Consider the following 22271-nt stretch of genomic DNA (forward strand, 5'->3'; position numbering starts at 1 on the left):
AAAGGAAGTTCACACTCGAGATCAAAATAGACACTACCCTACTTAATGAACTTTGAGAGATATGAACAGATAGGGTCACAAGTTAAAATAGAGCATGAGGAAGAAGAAGAACCTGTTCCTTTAACCCCTTCCCTGATTATCCCAAGTGTTCTCATGATTAACCACCATGTATTCTTCTTACAATCACATGAATATTTGTTCATTCTCGTAAAATATTCGGACTTATTTCTATCTTCCCAATTTAAGTCAGTCTGTGGTAAATTCCCATTTTCTGTATTTAACCCTTAAACGCCGAGCCTCTATTTACAAAAATGTCTGCCGTATGCCGACGGGGTTTGAGAGTTAGCGCCGAAGCGGAGAGAAAGTTTTTTCAAAAAATCACCGCACCCTTAGTTTTTAAGATTAAGAGTTCATTTTTGTCTCCTTTTTTTCCTCATTGCCTGAAGTTTAGTATGCAACTATCAGAAATAAAAAAAAATATCATATATAAATATTGGAATCTATGACAGTGCAAAAAAAAATTTCATATACAATTGTATACAAATTGCGCAGAGGAAAACGTTAAAGCTAATGAGTTTTTTTTTTTTTTTTTTTTTTTTTTTTATTTTATTGTACCCTAAATTGCTATCATTTTGGTATATAACAAATTGTAAAACAATCAAAGCAACAAGGAGAAAATATCACAAAATAATGCATGTATTCGTAATGGGCGGACATAAAAACAAGTTTTTTTCAAAATTCACCATAAATCAAAATATTGTGCTAGAGACTTCCCATTTGTTGCAAAATGAAGGTAAATATTTGAATATTACTCGAATGTAAGAGGTTTAACTTACAATTGCATTTTTCGACCATTTTGGTTGAGTCAAAGTTGACCGAAGGTTGAAATTTCGGCACGTATCCTGATTTATATGAAAATATTTCAAAACTGATAAAAGCTACAACCATGAGTTATTTTTTTTTTTGTATTCTACATGAAATTGTGCACATTTTCACATATAAAACTTTATGTAGCGGCTAATATAAAACGGTGCAAAAATTACGACAAAGTGACTAAAGAAATTCTGAGATTTTCAGCAGAGTTAGCGTGCGTGGACGTAAGGAAAAAGTTTTTTCAAAAATTCACCATAAATCGAAATATTGTGCTAGAGATTTCTCGTTTGTTGCAAAATGAAGTTAAATGATTGAATGTTAAAAGAATTTCTGAGATTTTCAGCAGAGTTAGCGCACGCGGATCTAAGGAAAAAGTTTTTTTCAAAAATTCACCATAAATTGAAATATTGTGCTAGAGACTTCATGTTTGTTGCAAAATGAAGGTAAATGATTAAATATTACTAGAATGTAAGAGTTTTAGCTTACAATTGCATTTTTCGACCATTTTGGTCGAGTCAAAGTTGACCGAAGGTTGAAATTTTGGCACTTACCGTGATTTATATGAAAATATGTCAAAATTGTTAAAGCTACAACCATGAGTTATTTTTTGTTGTATTCTACATGAAATTGTACACATTTTCATATATAAAACTTTATGTAACGGCTAATAGAAAACTGTTCAAAAATTACGACAAAGTGACTAAAGAATTTCTGAGATTGTAAGGGCCTGACGCCGTCTCTTCCAAACACGTGTGTGTTCGTGTGTTCGTCATCCATCGGAGTGGTGAGATGTTTGGCGTCTTCACAAACAGAAACATACACACAGGTTGATACAGAAGATTCGTTGGAACATTATGAGTACATGATTAGAATGCTTGCATGGCAATGCAAGTAGTGGTGATTGTACATACATCAAGACAACAATGGTTAGGGAGAAACAGACGGAAATATTGTATGGTTGAAATCGCCTTCCTTTAGAGAAAGAAAACAAGACTCTCTTGTTGTCTTGTCCACTCCAATGGACGACGAACACACACGTGTTTGGAAGAGACGGCGTCAGGCTCTTACAAGATTTTTCAGCAGAGTTAGAGCGGATGTAAGGAAAAAGTTTTTTTCAAAAATTCACCATAAATCAAAATATTGTGCTAGAGACTTCTCGTTTGTTGCAAAATGAAGGTAAATGATTGAATATTACTAGAATGTAAGTTTTAGCTTACAATTGCATTTTTCGACCATTTTGGTCGAGTCAAAGTTGACCAAAGGTTGAAATTTTGGCACTTTCCGTGATTTATATGAAAATATTTCAAAACTGATAAAAGCTACAACCATGAGTTATTTTTTTTTGTATTCTGCATGAAATTGCGCACATTTTCATACATAAAACTTTATGTAAATGCTAATAGAAAACTGTGCAAAAATTACGACAAAGTGACTAAAGAATTTCTGAGATTTTCAGCAGAGTTAGCTGATGCTTTCTTTTGGGATAAGAAAGAAATTCGCACATGCGCAGGTGGGTCACGCTTGTAAACAAAACAACAGCGTGATCCGTGAACTCCCAGCATCCCTCAAGGCGCGTGATTTAAAATTTTTCGCAAACGAGGCCTATAAGTATTTTTCCGCGAATATTTTAAAAACTTTTTGTAGTCGACGTATTTTACATCCACTTGGCACCCGACAGTCAATTTTTGTTGATGTAAAATACATCCAGTCGGCGTTAAAGGGTTAATATGTATTTTCTAAAATCATGTAGTATTATAAGGAATTCTTTGGAAGCTAGAAAGGTAAAAAGAAGAAAATAGAATTTAGATTCGAGCATCATTCATAATTTAGTATCTTTCCCATGGCTTTGAAAGTTATGAACTTGAAGAGAATTTTACAGGAGCAGTGTCTTGGCCTTGGAAGTTCATGAAGTAAACAATGCACACCTCCCTCTATTGATAAAGATGTAGGTTATAACCCATAACTGTCTTAATGAGTACCCCTATACATAGCTCACAATCACAGGGACCAAGTTTTTGCTTTCATCTATTTAAGGCATAGTCTAAGGCTGCAGATTCTCTCTCTCTCTCTCTCTCTCTCTCTCTCTCTCTCTCTCTCTCTCTCTCTCTCTCTCAATAAAGAGTAAAAATTAATAGGATTTTTTGTAAATTTTTTTTTTACATTAATAAGTACTGTATAGCCACTGGATCAATTTCATCCAAACTTGTTGTATAGCTGTCAAATATTACTATTGCATGTATATTTACTTTATTGTTATCTTACAGGAGAATTATGTTTACTTTATCATTTATCCTGCACCAATGCTTATGTTTACCTTATTTATCGTGTATCAATGCTTTAACCATTACTGTTTACTTATTGTAAGACCACAAGCCTGATTATGCATTGTGGCAACATCACTATTATCCTTTCCCGCCAAGTGCGATGCATAAGCAGTTTTAGTTGAGTGGCCGCTGAAGTGACAAGCGTGGGATTTCCTTCCGCTTCCACATTATTAGCTGTCTGCCTTCAATATATAGGAGTATTAAGAATCTACGATTTTAATTTATCACCCTTCGTTCCATTGCTGACATGGACATATGTGGCAGGGTTACATGGCGCAGCGAGTATCTCCCTTGACAGAGACTTCAGCCGGGCACTAGGTTTTGAAATCCAAGAAGGCAACCGCCATTGAGTGTTTACTTCACATCTCGCACACTGGATCACTTGCAGTAAGCCCGGATATTAATGACAGTGTCGCCAGTGTATTACAGTGTCTGCCTGAGTGATACAGTATTTGTGGAGTGAAGAGTTAGAGTTAGAGTGTCAGTGTGGTGTTGTGAGAATTCGTCCTTGCTAATATCTCGGCAGGATATTAGAATTCTGGTGCGATTTTCGCGGCACCGCCATGCATCCTTCTTCTCTGAGGCATTGAGGGTTACTGGGCCCCAGAGGTACCCACCGCTCTCTACTCACATCGCCCTCCTCCCCACCACTCACTCTTCACCCAGCCACCTATACTCGCTCACCTGCCTGCTTATTTCACAAGTAGACTGTAAGTTAAGGTTTTAAGTTTCAGTTACTTCTGGTGCATTCCTTCGTTTGCATACAGCGAATTGTACATTTAACTGGCATTCTACAGATTCCAAGCTCTCTTACAATACCCAACTCAGCATGGCTTAGCAAGAGTAATAGTTAATTGAGTTGAGTGATCAGACAGTGAATCAGGCAGAGGATCAGTGCATTCCCCTACAGCTGATGACGCTACCAGCCCCACCCTCCCTCCTCCCCTGACTCCCAATAGGCTAGGAGGCCACGATAATGACATATTGCATCTCATACATTTTCTTCAGACTTCCAGCTTGCAAGAGCAAGATCAACAGAGACAAGGAACAGACCTTCAGACGACAGATGGAGCAGTCACAACAGGAAGACAACCAGCGATTCCTGGCTCTTTTCACATTGCTATCAGGACAGAGTGCAGCATTGCAATCCCAGCGACCTGACACGACATCCGCACCTCCTGTCACACCTGTTCCACCAACCCCTGGCATTGTAGTGCATGCACCTACGGTTTCTAGCAAGCCTACAGTCCACCCCCACCTCTCCTGCAACAAGGTGCAATGTATCAAGCAATTCGCCAATGGAGGTTCCATTTTGAGGACTATGCAGCCTTAGTTGGACTTGGTAGATTGCATCAATCTTCCCAGCTGATACGCTTGAGGACTTGCATCTCCCTGGACGTTCAGCCTCTGCTTATGCATACACTGAGCATCCCTCCCAACACGTCACTCTCCAGAGGTGTTGGATATACTGCAGAAGCACTTTCGCAGCCTCAGAAATGAAGCTTTGCGACGTAGGGAATTGTTGCTGTTGGAGAATAGTTTGCAGACTACTCATATGACAAGGATCTCGCTGATGAAAGGGACTTATGCACTGGTAATCCCACTTCCTGCGCTGAATGGCAGTTGCAGATTATAATTTTGATAGGTGTGAGGGATGAAGAGTTAATATAGCACCGAACCCCCCCTCCAACCCTCATCCACCCTTGCAGAGTCTGTGACATGCTGCCGCTCCTGTGAATCTACACATGCGGCTGCTTCAACCATTGCATTTTCCCCTAGCCAGGTCAGTGCAGTATCTTCATATAAGAGGAACCAGTGCCTACAGAAGAGGACTCCTCATTGATCTCCTGACCAGCGTTCTCACCAGTCTTCTAACAGTGGCCCTTGACAATAGTGGTCTCAACTCTGGACAACGTCCAGCCAAGGGTGCCACCCGCAGTAACTGCAGGCGCAGGGCTCTTTGGCCCCACTCTCAGAAATGCCCTACTAAGGAAGCTCAGGGCAATATCAATATCTGCTGGAAACATGGACATTTTGAGAAGATGCGCAGGTCTATCAAGACGAATCAGACCGGGCACGCAGCCTCACCTCCAAGCCCAAGTGGAAATCGCTCCTCATCACCTACTAAGTCAAACACCAGCTGCCGTCTCATGGGTCCCAACTCAAATAATGAGTCCCCCACACCAGTCACTGTCTCCCTGTCATTCAGCGATATCTCATTGCATCTCCAGCTAATCCCCGATACAGGAGCAGACATCACAGTGATTGGCACCACACACTTGGATGCACTCCGCATACCCCGGACAAGACTTTCACCTCCACCCATGACGGACGTCTTGACAACAGATGGATCCCCCATGACACCAGCTGTGGGATGCTCCCAGGCGACACTTTGCCTCGACAACAAGTCGTGCTTTGCAACCATACATGTTCACGAGGATATCCAGACTGCTCTCCTCCCCCATGAACATTTCAGAGCCCTTCCCATAGTGTTACCAGACTTCCTGAAGCCCATTTTCAAGGTGACGTATGTCAACAGATGTGCCTAGTTCCCTGCCTCCACCGTGACCTCACCCACAGCTGTTAAGGACTATTTTCACTGCCACTTTAGTGATGCCCTCATATCCAAGAAGGAGCTACAGACTCAGCCACCAAAGAAAATGACAGCTCCCCCAATGCAGATCCACCTGAAACCCGGCACTCTACCATTCACTATACAAACCCCCAGGCCCATTCCGTTTGCTCTCAGGGATCAAGTGAAAGAAGAACTTGACTCCTTAGTGCAACATGGAATCATCTCACCAGTAGGTGATGAACCCTCCGAATGGTACCATCCCATGGTCCTGGTACCCAAGGACTGTGGATCACACCCACCTAAATTCTTAGGTCGCCCTCCCTACACACCCATCGCCCACGCCCCATGATGCTGTCTGCAACATTTCTCATACTGCGAATAGTCCAGCAGAACTTCAGAAAAGCATGCTTTGACAACATTATGAAGTTTTTTTGTGGATTCTTCTTTAGGCCAACCTGAATCAGAATCAACTGGGTGCCAGCTTGGAACCCTTGAGGAATTTTTTTTGCAGGCAAAAAACAAAATGGCCACCAGCCTTTTTTTGATAATTCCATTTTTAGTCATATCTTCACTTGTAGACCAATTAGAAATGCGATGTAGGTGTCTAAGCCCATGTCTTTAAGGTTAAGGAATCCAAATATGATGAAATAAAAAGTGTTTGAATGAAAGTTAGCATCAAATCTCACGATCTCTTGAAGGTAATTGATAAATAGTTGTCAAAAGTTACAGAAATTTGGTTTTCAGCTACTTTCTCAATTAAGATCTTAAGTTTGTTTCTTTACCCATGATTTATAGTCATTGAATCCAAATATGATGAACTAAAGAGGTTTTGCATTATGAATGTTCACATAAATTAAATGGCAAAGTCACCTGTGATTTATGGAAAATGCGCTATTCAGCCAGGCCTCAACTTGAAGTACATAGTACCCCGATTCTGGTATCCAAAATTTAATTATTTTACAGGAATTTCATTATGCTGTTTATTCTTTTTTTATGTCATTTGTTACTATACTCTATATTGTAGACAACTGAGGTATTAAATGAATTTGATATATATTTAGCAATAGTTTCTTTCTTCCAGGTGAAGTTGAAAAGTAGAAGTTTTTCATGATGGATTCATCTGATCTAGATGAGAATAATTCTTGTTTCTTCAACTGTACTAATCCTTCCAACAAAGTAATTACTGCCACTAGAACTAGAATTGAAACAATTATTCGTAGTAGTAAACGTCGAGGTGATGGGCTGCATGAAAACATCTCAGACACTCAATCAATTTTTTGTCTTAAGAACTGTGTATCTGCTTATACAACTGAACACCATATTAGAAAACATGAACACGCCAAACAAAAAGCCCCTCCATCCAAGAAGACAAGAAGGTCCAATACTGAATTTCACTTCCAAAAGCATTGCCTCTTCTGTGGTCATCTGTGTGAAAAGATAGATTCTCGCAATCCCCATCGATGGAGGAAAGTGGTGCAGTGCAAAACAGCAGATAGGGGCAAAGGTCAAATTTCCTTTAAAGGGAGGATTTTAGAGGTTCATGACCAGCGCAATGATAAGTTAGCTGATGACATTCGTCTTCAAATCCAAGGGGCACTGTCTGACTTGCATGCTGCAGATGCTCAATATCATCTTGATTGTTATAATTCCTTCATGTCTTCAAGAGCTATTCAATCTTCCATCTGAAAGACAATGACAACAAAAGATGCTGACACAGCCCTTTACAAGCTTTTTAAAGAGATGGAATGGAACAAGAATCAAATCTGGATTTCAATAGAACTGCTCCAAATGTACAATTCCTTTGGTGGGGAAGAGCTATCATGTCGTCATCTTGTACAACATGTTACAAAGCACTTTGGATCTCACATAATAAAGTTGTCTGGAAATGGATATGCTAGCTTACTTGTATTCAAAGGGCATGTGATGTTTATCTAGTGTTTGACAGGTGCATCAAGAACAGAACAAAACAGATGACTAGAGCACATCGCTCAGGTAATGATGCACGCTGAAGGTATGAGTTGAAATTAAGCACACCCTTACCTGCACAGAAAGTGATACTCAGTGTCACCTTCAACAAAATGCAACTCATTGATTTGATATGTCAGTATCTTCAGGACCACATACAGAGTAATCAGTCAAAACTGGTAATAACGGGAAAAGAGCTTACACCACTACAAATATGGAACAATTCCGTTCTACACAGACAGGATCTGAAAACAAATCATGAGGAAGCTGATGTCATCATCATCATCCATCATTTAGTTCATATTGCACCATCTCATTCATTTCTACACTGAACACAAAATGACTGCAAATGTTAGCGTGGAGAGTCTATGTGCTGGTCAAATAATAATAGACATTCGTCAAACAGCACTGAAACACAAATGCATCACAAAGTGCCTGCCTGCTGTGCATGCCGTGACTGGGTGTGACACAGTTTCGTTCATATATGGTATTGGAAAGGTCACAGCTTTAAGTGTTGATGGGTGGACATGACCTACCCTTGCTGGGTCAACTGGAAGCAGACAAAAGCAATTTAATTTCAGAGGCAACCTCTTTCATTGCTGCATGTTATGGTATCAAACATGAAGATAACATGAACAGTCTCCATCGCTAGCTGTGGAAGTCAAGGATGGCAAACAAAAATAGATAACTTCTCCAAAATTGAAGTCGCTGCCTCCTTCACATGATGCATTTGTGCAACATGTACAGTACTTCGCTCTCATCTTCAAGTTATTATATGGAAATCAGCGATGCATCCAGACCCCCCAGACCTTGACCCTAGCCAATGGATGGCATCATGATGAAGAAGGTGTGACAATGCAGCCGACAACACTGCCTTCAGATGTATCTCCCGTTCAAAGCTTTGAGCATTTTGCACCTTATTAAATGTGGATGTTCCAGCAATCGTCAATGTTCATCGGGAAGGTGTGGTTGTGTTATAGCACATATGTCCTGTTCAGTGTTTTGTAAATGTAATGCTGGACCAGATTGTTACAATGAACACACCAAGACAATGTACGATGCAACAGAAGATGATGATGATTGAACATAAAGATTTTTGTTAATTCAAATATTAAAGGATATTTTAATGTAAAAAGAAGTATTTGAGTTTCTAAATATAAATCATAATTATGTGTATGAGTTGCAAAACAAATATAGATGTGACATGTTTTGCAAATGAACACTTGATTTCCAGGAATATCTATAGGTTATTTTTTTATTCTGGAATTGAACACTTTTGGTTTTGTGAATTATTTATAATTATGTTAATTTATTTCTTTAATTGCTTCTTCAACCCAAAAAGCAAGCTTTATGCAGAAATAAAAATTACACTACATTATGTAGTAAACAAATTAAGATATGGCTGAAAACATGATTCGTACAGTGTTGTTGATCATTATTTAATGTTATTATGGCCATTATGAATCTGATGCCGATTTCATACATACATTTTTATTTCTTTATTTTTTCAACTTCTTGATGTTTTGAAACATATTTATAGATGACAAAACTGTGATTTACAGTGAAGATACTGCTGAAAACCACAGTTCAAAATAAATTATGGCTATTAATTGAGAAAAAGTTGAGAATTATTTGGTATTTATTATATAGTAATTGGGTAATATGGTATTAATTTTCATTATACGCTTTTTATTTAAACATGGGCTTAGACATCAAGATCACGTTTCTAAATGGTCTACAAGTGAAGATATGGAATTTATCAGAAAAGTGTGGCGGCTATTTTGTTTATCGACTGTATAAAAAATTCCTCAAGCCAAGCTGGCACCCGGCTGATTTTGACTCAGAATGGCCCAGAGATGAAGAATCAACTTCCCTTAAAAAGTGGGGTTTGGCAACTGGACTAGAAGTACTTCACCACAGCAGACACCTTGCATGGCTTCTGTCAGATGGAGTTGGCGGAAGAGGACCGCCACCTGACCACGTTTATAACTACATACAGAAGATTTCAGCATTGCCGTGACCCAATGGGATTTTCAGTGACAGGCGATCCATACTGTCTCCATGGGGATATGGCCCTACAAGGTATCCCCAGCTGTGTGAAAGTCGTAGATGACGTCGTTCTGTCCAACGAGGATCTCCCTTCTCACCTACAACACGTACACCAAATGCTGACCAGGTACTGTCAGTACAGCATCACCCTCAACAAAGAGAAATTCACCATAGCTGCCCCTAAAGTTAACCTTTGCATTTATGTCCTGTCATCTGATGGCATTACAACAGACCTCGACAAGGTATCCGCTATACAGTACATGACTTCCCTACACCTTCCAGCATCACGGACCTCAGGTCATTTATGGGTCTTGTCAATCAACTCACTGACTTCACCCTGGACATTGCAGCAGCAGCACAACCCCTATGCCCATTTATGAGCCCCAAATGCTCATTCATATGGACCCTTGACCATGAGCAAGCATTTAAGAAGGTCAAGAAAGCTCTGACTTCACCACCTGTCCTGGCACCCTTCAACCCAGCTTCTCCTGTAGTCCTTTAAACAGATGCCTCACGCCTGTACGGCCTTGGCTATGCCCTGCTTCAAGACAACAGCCGCGGTCAGATGTGTCTCGTCGAGTGTGGCTCTCGTTTTCTGACAGACATAGAAACTTGTTACGCCACCATAGAGCTGCAGCTGCTCGCAGTCACTTGGGCTATTGCTAAGTGCTGCCTATACTAGTCTGGACTTCAACATTTCACCTTAATGACTGACCATCACCCCCTGATGTGATACTGATTCTCAACCACTACACCTTGGATGCCATTGAGAATCCATGCCTCAAGGTGAAAGTGGCCCCCTACATCTTCACAGTCTGGTGCACGGGGAAACAGCTCTGCATACCAGACGCCCTGTCTCGCTCCCCAACCAACTGTCCCACACCTGAAGATGAGGAAGACTGCACCACCTCAACTGCATATGTCAGGCTCATCGTCGCCAGCACTGACGCTTCCACTGATGACCAGGCAACAGGGCCCATCATCGAAGATAGGACTACAAGAATTACGCACCGTTGCATCTCAGGATCAAGACTACAATCATCTAGTCCACTACGTTTCCAACAGCTTTCCCCCCCGACTGCTACGACCTCCATGCCTCCACCCTCCTGTTTTGGAAGCTGCAGGATAGCCTTTACGCGGATGGAGAGTTAGTGCTATATGGGCCCCAGATCGTCATCCCTGCAGCCCTCCGCAGACCACCTTGGCTCGCCTCCACAACAGCCACCGAGGGTTCGAAGCTACTCGACGTTGTGCGAGACAGTGTTTTGGCCAGGCATCGATGCTGATATAAAGAATAAGGTAGAAAGTTACGAAACCTGCTGACAGCTTCTCCACAGTTAGCAACAAGAACCTTACATGTGTGATGAACACCCATCCTGGCCCTTCAAAAGCTTGTCAACTGACTTCTTCCACATAGCAGGGAAATCCTTCCTCGTTATCGCTGATAGACTTTCAGGTTTGCCTGTGGTTGCCCTGTGGACGTGACGCAACCACAGCCAGAGTCACAAGAATGTTCTGTATCTTTTTCCTTGAGGTTGGTGTCCCACTCCGCTTACGAACCAATGGAGGACCCCCATTTTCCAGCCAAGAATTCAAGCAATTCACCGACCACTGGGGCCTTCATCACGACATCACTTCTCATTACCCTCAGTCCAGTGGACACGCGGAAGCTGCAGTAAAAGCTGTCAAACACCTGACCATCAAGCCACCCCATCCAGGAATATAGATTGTGAAGCCTTTGATAGAGGACTGCTGGAGTTTTGGAACACCCAGAACCCTGCTGGACGCTCCCCTGCGCAGATTCTCTGTGGCCACCCTTTCTGTACCTGTGTTCTGGCGCCCACCCCCAGTCATTCACAGATGAGTGGCAAACCAAGACCGAGGATTACGATTGTCATACTGCTGCACACACCGACCAGGTCATGAGCCTCTACAACTCACGTGCTGTAGGAGCCAGAAGAGACAAAGTGTCAAATAAACTAACTTGCAACTAATAAATGGAATTTTGGGCCCATTTTATAATAGTGGGTGGCCAAAATTTTTAGAACAATAGTACTCAAACATATATGTACACACAAAAATGCAAAATGCAAACTGTAAAGGTTTTTAGCTAGACAAAATACAAAATACACACCCAATCACACCAACTTTCTACAGATACTTAATGATTAGGGATTAAACACAAGCTACGAAATTTGCATATCAAACGAATTACTTTCTGCCTGCAACTCAGCATAAGAGAATAGTATAGCAATATATATAAAATAGATTAGACAGATGATATGGACATATGTGTATACTTTGTATTTGTGTGTCCCTTCAACCTTAGGGTTTTTAATCCAAACAGAACACATATGTATGTATATATTTCCCTTTATGACATTAGGGCTCTCTCTAATCAAACAAAGAGAAATGCATATCAGTAGCAATAATAAGATATAGTCCACTGCAACAATATGCAAACAGATGACACTGCATTAGTACTCCTTGAAGCTCAGAATGAATTTAATTATAATGGAGAATTGTCCATTACTCAACAAAGCAATACAGGTCATAATGGAGATAACTGTAGCAGTGGAGCTACTAACTTGAATTGGAAGTAATCAAAATACAAATATTTATTGAATACATTCAACTGAAAAAGACAACTAAGAAAAAACTAAAAACTCAATAACAAAAACATACAGTAGATGCAAAATGAAACATCACCTTAATATTTTTGTTTCCCTTTTCAAACCAAACCCATTCAAAATAAAATAACAAAAAAAAAAAAAAAAAACTGCCACAATGCCTGCCCTCTAACCAAGCTCACCATCTGCCAGCAAGTCAGGATACTGGATGCTACGACAGGACAAGTTTGGCACCGTGTTAGGCCACGGCAGGTCAAGACAGTATGAAGTGTGCCTTCCTAGTGGTCATGTATGGTTCCGAAATCGTAGACACTTCGCCCAGTGCCTAACATGAGTGATGACACCTCTCCCCTAGTCCCTGTGTCCCCTTGCTCTGGCCAGGAAAGAGAACCGTCATCTAACTCCCCAATGCCCCTTGTCATTCAGTGCAACTCGTTGAAAGGCGACAATGTTACGCTCGAGACAGTGCTACAAACATAAAGGGGAAGGGAGGTGTATAGATATCAGTGTCATTACTATTGCACGTATATTTCATTTTTTATATAAGAGATAATTATGGGTATCTTGAATTAGTTATGAAAATTACTTTTATATAAAATTGCTTAATTATTCATAATAATAATAATAATAGTAATAAAATAATGATGATAATAATAATAATAGCCTTTCTTCAAGTTACTACCAGGTACATATAAGAGGTTAATGGAGTATTATTATTATTATTATTATTATTATTATTATTATTATTATTATATTATGAGAAATTAAGTTTCATAACTAATTCAAGACACATAATTATCACTTATATAAAAAATCTGTCTGCCAAGTTTGGTTGAAATTGATCCAGTGGTTATATTTTATTAAAGTAAAAAAAAATTACATATAATACTATTCATATATATTCTTTTTATTGAGAGAGAGAGAGAGAGAGAGAGAGAGAGAGAGAGAGAGAGAGAGAGAGAGAGAGAGAGAGAGAGAGATTATGTCTTAAATGGATGAAAACAAAAATTTGTTATCTGTGATTGTGGGCTGTGTGTAAGAGTACTCATTAAGACAGTTCTGGATTATAACTTACATCTTTGTCAATACAGCACTGTAGATGGCATGTGCATTGTTTACTTTATTACTTTCCAGTGTCAGACGCTTCGCCTGCGAAATTCCCCTTTCATAACTTACAAAGCATGGAAAAAGTACTAAATTTTAGTTGTTGCTTGAATCTAAATTTTATTTTCTTCTGTTACCTTTCTGGCATCCAAAGTAATTCATTATAATACTGCATGATTAAGAGAAATACATACTAAATTTAGAAAATGGGCCTTCATCACCAACCTAGTTAAGTCGGGAAGATAGAAATAAGTAGGAATATTTAACAAGTATGAACAAATATTCTCGTGATTTTAAGAAGAATACTGTACATGGTAGTTAATCACGATAATACTCAGGATAATCAGGGAAGGGGTTAAAGGAACAGGTTCTTCTTCCTCATGTTCTTCTATTCTTTGCAAAAAATTTTACTAGCAGAATATGCAGGCAAAATAAAATTTGAATGTAAACATCAACAAAAATTATGCACTACTTATTAAAAAACTTATGAACAAGATGCAAATGGCCGTTCGGAAAGTAACTCATTCGTGAGTAGGGTAGTGTCTTTATTTGTTTTATCGTAAACTACGTTATCACTCAGAAAAAACCATAATAGCTTAAACTGATAAAATAAAGTGAATAACAATAGTCATGAAAACTAAGTCAAATGAAATATAATTTAACAGGGGAAAAATAAAGATTTACAGAGATAGAATAAAACATAGGTCTAAGAAACATTCTTAAAACCAAACATAGAAAGCAAGACAAAAAAGAAAAGAAAAACTACTTAATATTTAAATTAACCAGATGACTGGGAAGTGAGGGCAGCTGAAAAATCAGTAGATTGTGGATAATGGAAAGGAAGACTGATCTTGGTTGAACTGTGGCTTAAGTTTGTGAATATGTATTGATTCTAAAATCCTTAAATCTGACAATTTTGAACTAGATCTAAAATTTTAAAATCCCTTATGCTTTGTCTTGCCTGATTGCATCTAGTGCAGTGTTCATGCATTGAAGACTGCTGCTTGACTGCTAAGTCTCTACCTGTCTGTCCTGTCACTGATCCCTGCATGCTGGCAGTATCTTGTTCGGAGCGCCTTTATGGAACTACCCAAATACCCCACTTGGCATTTGGGGTAAGCATAATATAAACAATACCAGAATGCTATGAATCAGGGAGTTTTGTCTTTGAATGTTAGTAGCTTTTTTTATTGTAAAATCATTATTAAAGTTGACTTTAAAATTGTGGATAAAATCTGTCACAACCATATTTCAATTCCCTCTCAAGTTGCTTAATTGATTTACCAATATAAGGTAATTTGCTATAACAAAAACTAGTTTAGGAACTGTTTTAATTGGCTCTAGGATTATAAAAATTTTCCAGAAATAGCCTAATGTGTTTTAGACCGAATTGTTTGGATATCCAATATATGTAAAAAATCTCACTAAGAATTTCATCTCATGAAACAGAGTGAAGTTTGAGCATAAATTGTAAACCCTGTAGATTAAAATATTTATTGCATTTAATTTGAAAATGTTTGGACAGTGACTGAAAAAACTCAAACCAAATCCTGAAAAAGTTGGTTTTCTGTAACAGAGAATGAACTGTTGAATGAGTCAATGAAAGTATCTAAAAATTGCATCTTATTATTCACCTCCCTATCTTAAGTAAGTTTTATATTTTGCTACCCCACCTACTTGTAAATACAGCTCATTACTAAACATGAAGTAAGTACCTGTACACGGTGTCTCTAAAAGTGTCTTGAACTTATTTCTAGGCAAATTTCTGACAGAATTCCCTTCCTTATACATTTCATTCACAGCTGTGTCAATGGTTTGTTGTTCTGCCCCTATATAGGTTGAAAATGGCTTGTGCTGAAGCTGAAACATCCCTGTGGAATAAAAGTGTTCACTGTAGCGCTTGTTTGGCTGTTCCTGATGAGGATCAGATTCCCTAGGAATCAGTGTCTAGCAAGCAATAATAATAAAAATATTAATAGTAATAAGAAGAATAATGATAATGTAGATTTTGTTAAATAGAATGGCAGTATCAGTTGAAAGTATTTTATGGTGAGTTTTCAGTTCTACATATAATTATCTCCTCAATGCTGATGTTTGATAAGATCTGGCCAGTATTTGTATTATGGCTATGAGGAATGGCCTAGAAGTTCTGGGTTAAGTAAGTTTATTTGTATATATGTAGTGAGGGTAGAAATTAAATGTGGAGAGTTGATACCATAAACTTTCCCTCATGAGACATCCATTAGGTGAATTCTAGGGCATTATTCTTCGGCAGCAGAAACTCTTCTTAGAGATTCTTCTTAAGATGTCAATCTTTCAGCTGGCTCAACGGCCATCTTCAGTCCAGTGAAATATAGTGCCATTCCTACCTGCAGCATTGGACCCTTTATATAGTGACTGCTGAACTTACTTCCTTCAGAATCAACTAACCTGTCCTAAAGAGAGCCGTTGAGCCGGCTGAAATGTTGATGTCACAGGAAGACACGTTTCACAGAGTTTCTACTGCCTGAGAACAAACCCCAGAATTCACCTACCAGATACTTCCTGCTGTAAAGTCTACAGGATTGTTTTTCCTCCTTTTACTTCTACCTTTACTCTATATCAGCAAACTTACTGAACACAGAACCTCTGTGCTGTTCCTCTGAGCCACAATATGAACATCAGCTAGCATTTATCAAACAACAGCATTGAGGAGAAAAGGGTAATACGCTAAATTGAAAAGACTCTCTCTAAGATCAATTCAACTAATGCTGCCACTATGTTCAAGTGAACGTGTTTAAAAGAGGGTCTACTTCCTTTGAGTAATTATATAAATTATAATTTGAGCTTTCTGGCAAAATTTTCGCTATCATTCATCATAGTAAATGCTATTTTACTTACTGCTCAACTTTGTTTCATTTTTATTTTCTTTGATAAATTTTATGTCAAATTCATTTTCAGGTCCTTTCATAGGCTGCATTGTGAAATGGATTTTGAGTTAATATTGCATTCTGACAAATAATAGATTTAATTCCTTATTTTTGGTTTACATAGAAGTATATCATTATTGATGTATTTCATGTAATACTGCAGTCCTGTATAGGACTTTGCATTATTGCCCCAAAAATATGTTGCCAAGTCAGAGGAACATTATCAGATAATGTAGTAATGTTAGTACTGTTATCAGATTTCTTAAGATATTTAGTGCATTTTTTAAATCCATGTGTTTAATATCATTCTTTTTCATTCCTATTTCCATTTATAGGGTGATGTATTTTATAGACCTGAGGGGAGCAATGGTGAACTTGTTGTTATTGATCGCGAGGTACTGAAGGTTTCTGAAGTATATCAGTGCTCTTCTCCTGGATGGTGTAGAGGACTTCCCTTTAGTGATGGTATAAACATTGGCCACATATCTCCAGATAGAGAGGTAAGTTCAAATACTGTACACATTCTACATCTTTACATGTGTGCAGTGTTTATTGTGGATTGTGTATGGAAATTTTTAAAGAAAGGAAAGAGCTAAATTTGATGCACTCCTTGTGTGTATGGAGTGCATGATTCATGGAATAAATATGATATTATAGCCCTTAGAGCTGACTGGGGTTTGGAATAATGAATGCTTGCTGGGACTTGTTGTTGCAACTCAGCTTAAGGTCTCCAGTTCTTATTGATTAGAGGACAAACTCCCTCATATTGAGCTCCAAACAAGAAGGGAGAAGCAGCTTGCATACCTGTGTAAATATACAAACATTGTAGGCATACTTGCTGGAAGTTGGACCTCCCAGTGAGAGAATGCCTTGTCAGAATCATATGGTTTCAAACAAGAATATTTATATTCAGTGTTGAAACTGTGTGACAGATAAAGATGGCTTTCAAACGTGGGTAATCTCTTTTCCCTGGTACGAATCTGAGTGTCACTCTGTACCCTCTCTCTGTTTCTCATTATTACTTCAACCTCTTTCAGATTTGAACACCTTTCCTCAGCCATGCTTTCCAGCCACTCCAATTTCTTGACAGTATAGAGGGATGAATAAATTTGTTTGTATCTAGCATTTCCCAACGTTTTGTGAGAGAGAGAGAGAGAGAGAGAGAGAGAGCGAGTGTAATTGTCGTTGTGAGTGGTTCGGTTGTTGGAGTTCGTTTACGGCGCTGTCTGTCTGTCTGTCGGGAGTTTTTCGGTTTTGGGGAAGTCTTGAGTAGTTGAGGTCCAACCTTGAAAGTGAACGGGCAGTTCTGGTTTTTTTGGTTTTTTTTTGTTCTGGATACCGGTACCAACATTGATGGTGCATGTGTCTCTTCCTTTTTGTTCGTTGTCGGTGGAGGGTGCTGTTCTCAGTTTTGTTTTGTGGTTTTGTGTGCTGTGATTGGCGACTGTGGACCTTTTCTCCATCTCCAGCAACCGAAGATCAGGGTGAGTGTTGTTGTTTGTGGGTTTGAATTCCGCCACATTAATTTGGCGCCCAACGTGGGGCTGTTGTATAATTGCTATTAGGATTGTTTGTGGTGGCTAGAGTGAGAGTAAGAGGTCAGGATGAGTGAGATAGAGAAACTGAGAGAGGAACTCTGGGTGGCTAGGGAACTCCAGGGTAGGCTGGAGGAGGAGAATGGGAGGCTGAGGAGTGAGAATTTGGAGTTGAGGAGTCAGTTGGAGGAGATGGGGGGAATGCTAAGGAGTGCAAAAGAAGAAATGAAAGGGGAGATGAAAGAGTCAGAAGAGAGAATGGAAGACAGGATGGTAGAGAGGATGGATAAAAAGTTGGAGGGAATGATGAAAAGTGTGGAAGAAATGGTGAAAGGTATGTTCAAGGGTGTTTTTGGAGAAGGGGCTGTGGGAGGCAGGTCCTCTGGAACGTGTGAAGGGGCAAGAGAGAAAGAAAAGGAGGAAGAAGTGAATGGGAGCGTGAGTGATGAAAGTGATGGGGAAATAGGAAGTAAGAAACGAGAGAATGGAAGGCAGGGTAAGGAAAAGGGAATGAAAAGCAAGGGAAGGAACAGAGGAAAGTAAGGATAAGTCAGGGAAGAAGAAAAAGGGAAGAAGGGAGAGGGAAAGGAAACTGGTAAGAAGGGTAAGGAAGTGGGAAAGGCAGGCAAGAAGGGAGAGGGTGAAGGCAGTAGTGATAGTGAGGTGGATGGAGGTGAGTGGATAAAAGTGGATAAAAAGAGGGGGAAGAAGAGTGTAATGAGTAAGATGAATGTAAGTGCGGAAGTGGACTCTTTGTATTCGAAGAGGGTATGAAAGGACAGAGTGAAAGTAGCGAAAGTGAGAGTGTAAGTGAGAAAGAAGTGAGAAAGGCTATGTATGTGAGGGAGGTACCCGGTGTGAAAGGTATAATGAGTATGGAAGTAGGGATGTGCATGATTTCTTTAGGGAGTATGAAAGGTTTTGTCAGGATAAGTATGGGGAAAGTAAGAGAGTGTGGGCACGAGAATTAGGAGAACATTTGACTGGGTTTTTGCTTGATATGTATAGGGTTATTATGAGTGTGGGAGATGTTGAGTATGACAAGGTGAAAGCTAGACTAGTTGAGCAAGCGAGGCGTATGAAAGCGAGTGTTAAGTATAAGAGGAAGAATGAATTTGATGAGGCGAGAATGAAAGCTGGGGAAACCTTGTCACTGTATGCTTGTAGGCTGGAGACGTTGGCAAGGAAGAAGTTTGGGGATGATGGGATAGATGAATGTAAGGAGTTAGTACGGAAGTTGTTAGGGACAGTGCCAGATGGAGTTAGAGAATTTGTGAACTTGAAGCGGAAGGAGAAGAAAAGATGGACGAATGAAAGGTTGACTTGGGGAGAAATTTTGGAAGTTGTAGAAGATTATGAGCTTGACAGGGTTATAAAAGAGAGCAGAAGTGTAAGTGTAAGGGCTGGGGTAGATGAGAGAGTGCCAGAGTTTGGAAGGTTTAGGGATGCAGTGTTGAGGGGGCCCAATGAGAATGGCCGATAGTGTAATAGATAGGAGTGTAAGAGCAAGTAATGTGGAGGTGCCAGTGAGGATGAATGGTGGGTTTGTAAGGGAACAACGGGTTGGGCGGGTTAGGGATGGTAGTGTACAAAGGGAAGGTCGATGAGTGGAATTCGAGCGAAGTGTTTTAGATGTGGAAAGGAAGGACATACAAAGAATGAGTGTAGGTGGGCTTTAGGAGCGTGTTTGGTGTGGGCAATCGGGACATTTGGTAAGGAGTGTCTGAAAGATAGGGGTTAAATGCTACTGGTGCAGGACAGGTGGGTCATATTGCTAATGGTTGTAGGGGTACCAGTGAATGTAATATGTGGCAACTGTGGTAAGAATGGGCATTATGCGAGAATGTGTTCAGAACCAAGAGCGAAGTGTGTCGAATGTGGAATGGAAGGGCATGTATCAAGTGTATGTAGACGAAAGAGGGTGACTGTGACAGCGAATTCGGGAAACTGAGTGTGAAGGGGTTCAAATGGGTGGGTCCTCCAGGATGCAAGCGGTGCGTGTGATGCATGTACGTGAGGGGTTGTTGCATGAGGATCAGCAATTGGTTTTGATAGAGTATGGTAGGAAACGTAAGAAAGGGAAGAACGTAAGTGAAAGGAATGATCGTAAGTTGTGTGATAGGGGTGTGAGTGCCAAAGTGAAAATGAGTGATAAAGCGTGTAATACGGATGAATGGGATGGTATGGATAGAACGTATAGCATATGCGGGTTTGATATAACTGAGTTGACTGAACGTGTAGGGGTTAGTGAACGGTTGGAGGTGAGCGAAAGTGTAAGAGTAAGAGAGCGTAGCAGTAATATACGAGTGATTGAAAGCATGAATGAATCGTTGCAAGAATTGGAAAGGTCAATGAGCGAATGGGATGGGTTAGTTGAAGAATTAGGGAGAGTATTTGGGAACGAGTTAGAGGGTATAGATGAGATTGTGGATGAAATTGAGAGTGGTAATAGTGAAGAGGATAGCGTGAATCTGAGAGAGAATGGAGGAGAAGATGTGAATTTGAATGTTGCTAGAAGAGAGAATGATTTTGAGAGAATGATTACGTGCCCGCGAACGCGATCTAGAGGACCTGCTAGTGAGCATCCGTGGGTGTTGCGTAAGGCGATTTGAATGCAGTGTGAAAGGTGTTGGTTGGGAAATGCTAAAAGGGGGGAGAATTATAGAGGGATGAATAAATTTGTTTGTATCTAGCATTTCCCAACGTTTTGTGAGAGAGAGAGAGAGAGAGAGTGTACGAGTAATTGTTGTTGTGAGTGGTTCGGTTGTTGGAGTTCGTTTACGGCGCTGTCTGTCTGTCTGTCGGGAGTTTTTCGGTTTTGGGGAAGTCTTGAGTAGTTGAGGTCCAACCTTGAAAGTGAACGGGCAGTTCGTCTGGTTTTTTTGTTCTGGTTTTTTGTTCTGGATACCGGTACCAACATTGATGGTGCATGTGTCTCTTCCTTTTTGTTCGTTGTCGGTGGAGGGTGCTGTTCTCAGTTTTGTTTTGTGGTTTTGTGTGCTGTGATTGGCGACTGTGGACCTTTTCTCCATCTCCAGCAACCGAAGATCAGGATGAGTGTTGTTGTTTGTGGGTTTGAATTCTGCCACAACAGTTATGATTATCAAGAAAATATACCATTGCTGGGATTGTCATCCATTTTCAAAGGCAATAGTAAATGTTGTGCTGGTGTCATCAACCTGCTGATAAGGTTTTGACCTGAGAGGTATCAATATGCTAGACATATTGCTATCTCAGAGGTGAGACTGTCTTTTAGAATTGGACCATGGATTCCAGAGCTGAGATGGTTTATGGGATAAGACCTCTGTCATTCTGATGTCTGGTTTGCCCACCAAGATGATTAGATTGAGGATAATTTAAGCTACTTTTGAATCATTTTGATGCTATCCCTTTTAATCAAGGAAAGTTGTGGATGTTTGGGAGTCAGATCCTACTAGCGTCATAGGTGGAAGGATAGGCTCCACGAAAGACCAGTGATATCTTTTTGAGATTTTGAATACCTCTAAGGATATCAGTACCCTTGGACCTACTGATGATTCCAAGAAACAAAATTTGGCACTGATGTGAATATTGATGACTGCGACTATGTTGAAAATGTAATTCAGCTTCTGAGTCAAACATTCCCTCAATCACTGTTGAGAATTCAGGCTATACCTTGGCACCAATAAATTTGAATAAAAGTATTACAGTGGACCTCCACTTTTTCGTGCTTCACTTTATCACAGATTTTTGTGGAACATATCTTTCACTTTCCCTTGGGAACTTCCACCAATTCTCTCATTTTTTCATAGAGCAACACTGTGTATTCACTAATTACTGTATTTTTCCATATTGTGTTCGTGATAATTTAAGGTATATTTTTGTTTGAACTATTAAATTAGGCAGTGAACTGTTAAGGGGAGCGTCAATGCCATAAGGCCCCATTATAAAGTAAATGACTGTTCCTAACTTGTGATTACATTAAAGAGATTTGCTTCAAATTTTTACCACTTACTCTGCAACTAATAATTAAAAGTCTCTCATGGGGATATTTAGAAATTCAACCTCTTAACCCTTAAACACCAACTGGACGTATCGTATGTCGACTAAAATTGTCTGTCGGGTGCCGAGTGGACATACGGTATGCCGACTACAAAAAGATTTTAAATATTCGCAGAAAAATAGTTATAGGCCTAGTTTGCGAAAGATTTTAAATCACGCACCTTGAGGAATGCTGGGAGTTCACGGATCACGCTGTTGTTTTGCTTACAAGCGTTACCCAGCCACGCATGCGTGAATTTCTTTCTTCTCGCACTACAGAGCATCAG

General features: G+C 39.8%; 1 protein-coding gene across 1 annotated transcript in view; it reads left to right on the forward strand.

Annotated features, from left to right (window-relative positions):
* The window catches only part of hiw (highwire), a 1788684-nt gene that overhangs the window by 241227 nt on the left and 1525186 nt on the right, over positions 1-22271 (forward strand). Inside the window, 1 exon segment of the mRNA XM_067112237.1 lies at positions 16765-16929. Coding sequence (XP_066968338.1) covers positions 16765-16929 — 165 coding nt within the window.

Source organism: Macrobrachium rosenbergii, chromosome 2 (assembly GCF_040412425.1).
Source record: "Macrobrachium rosenbergii isolate ZJJX-2024 chromosome 2, ASM4041242v1, whole genome shotgun sequence".
In the NCBI taxonomy this organism is placed as follows: domain Eukaryota; kingdom Metazoa; phylum Arthropoda; class Malacostraca; order Decapoda; family Palaemonidae; genus Macrobrachium; species Macrobrachium rosenbergii.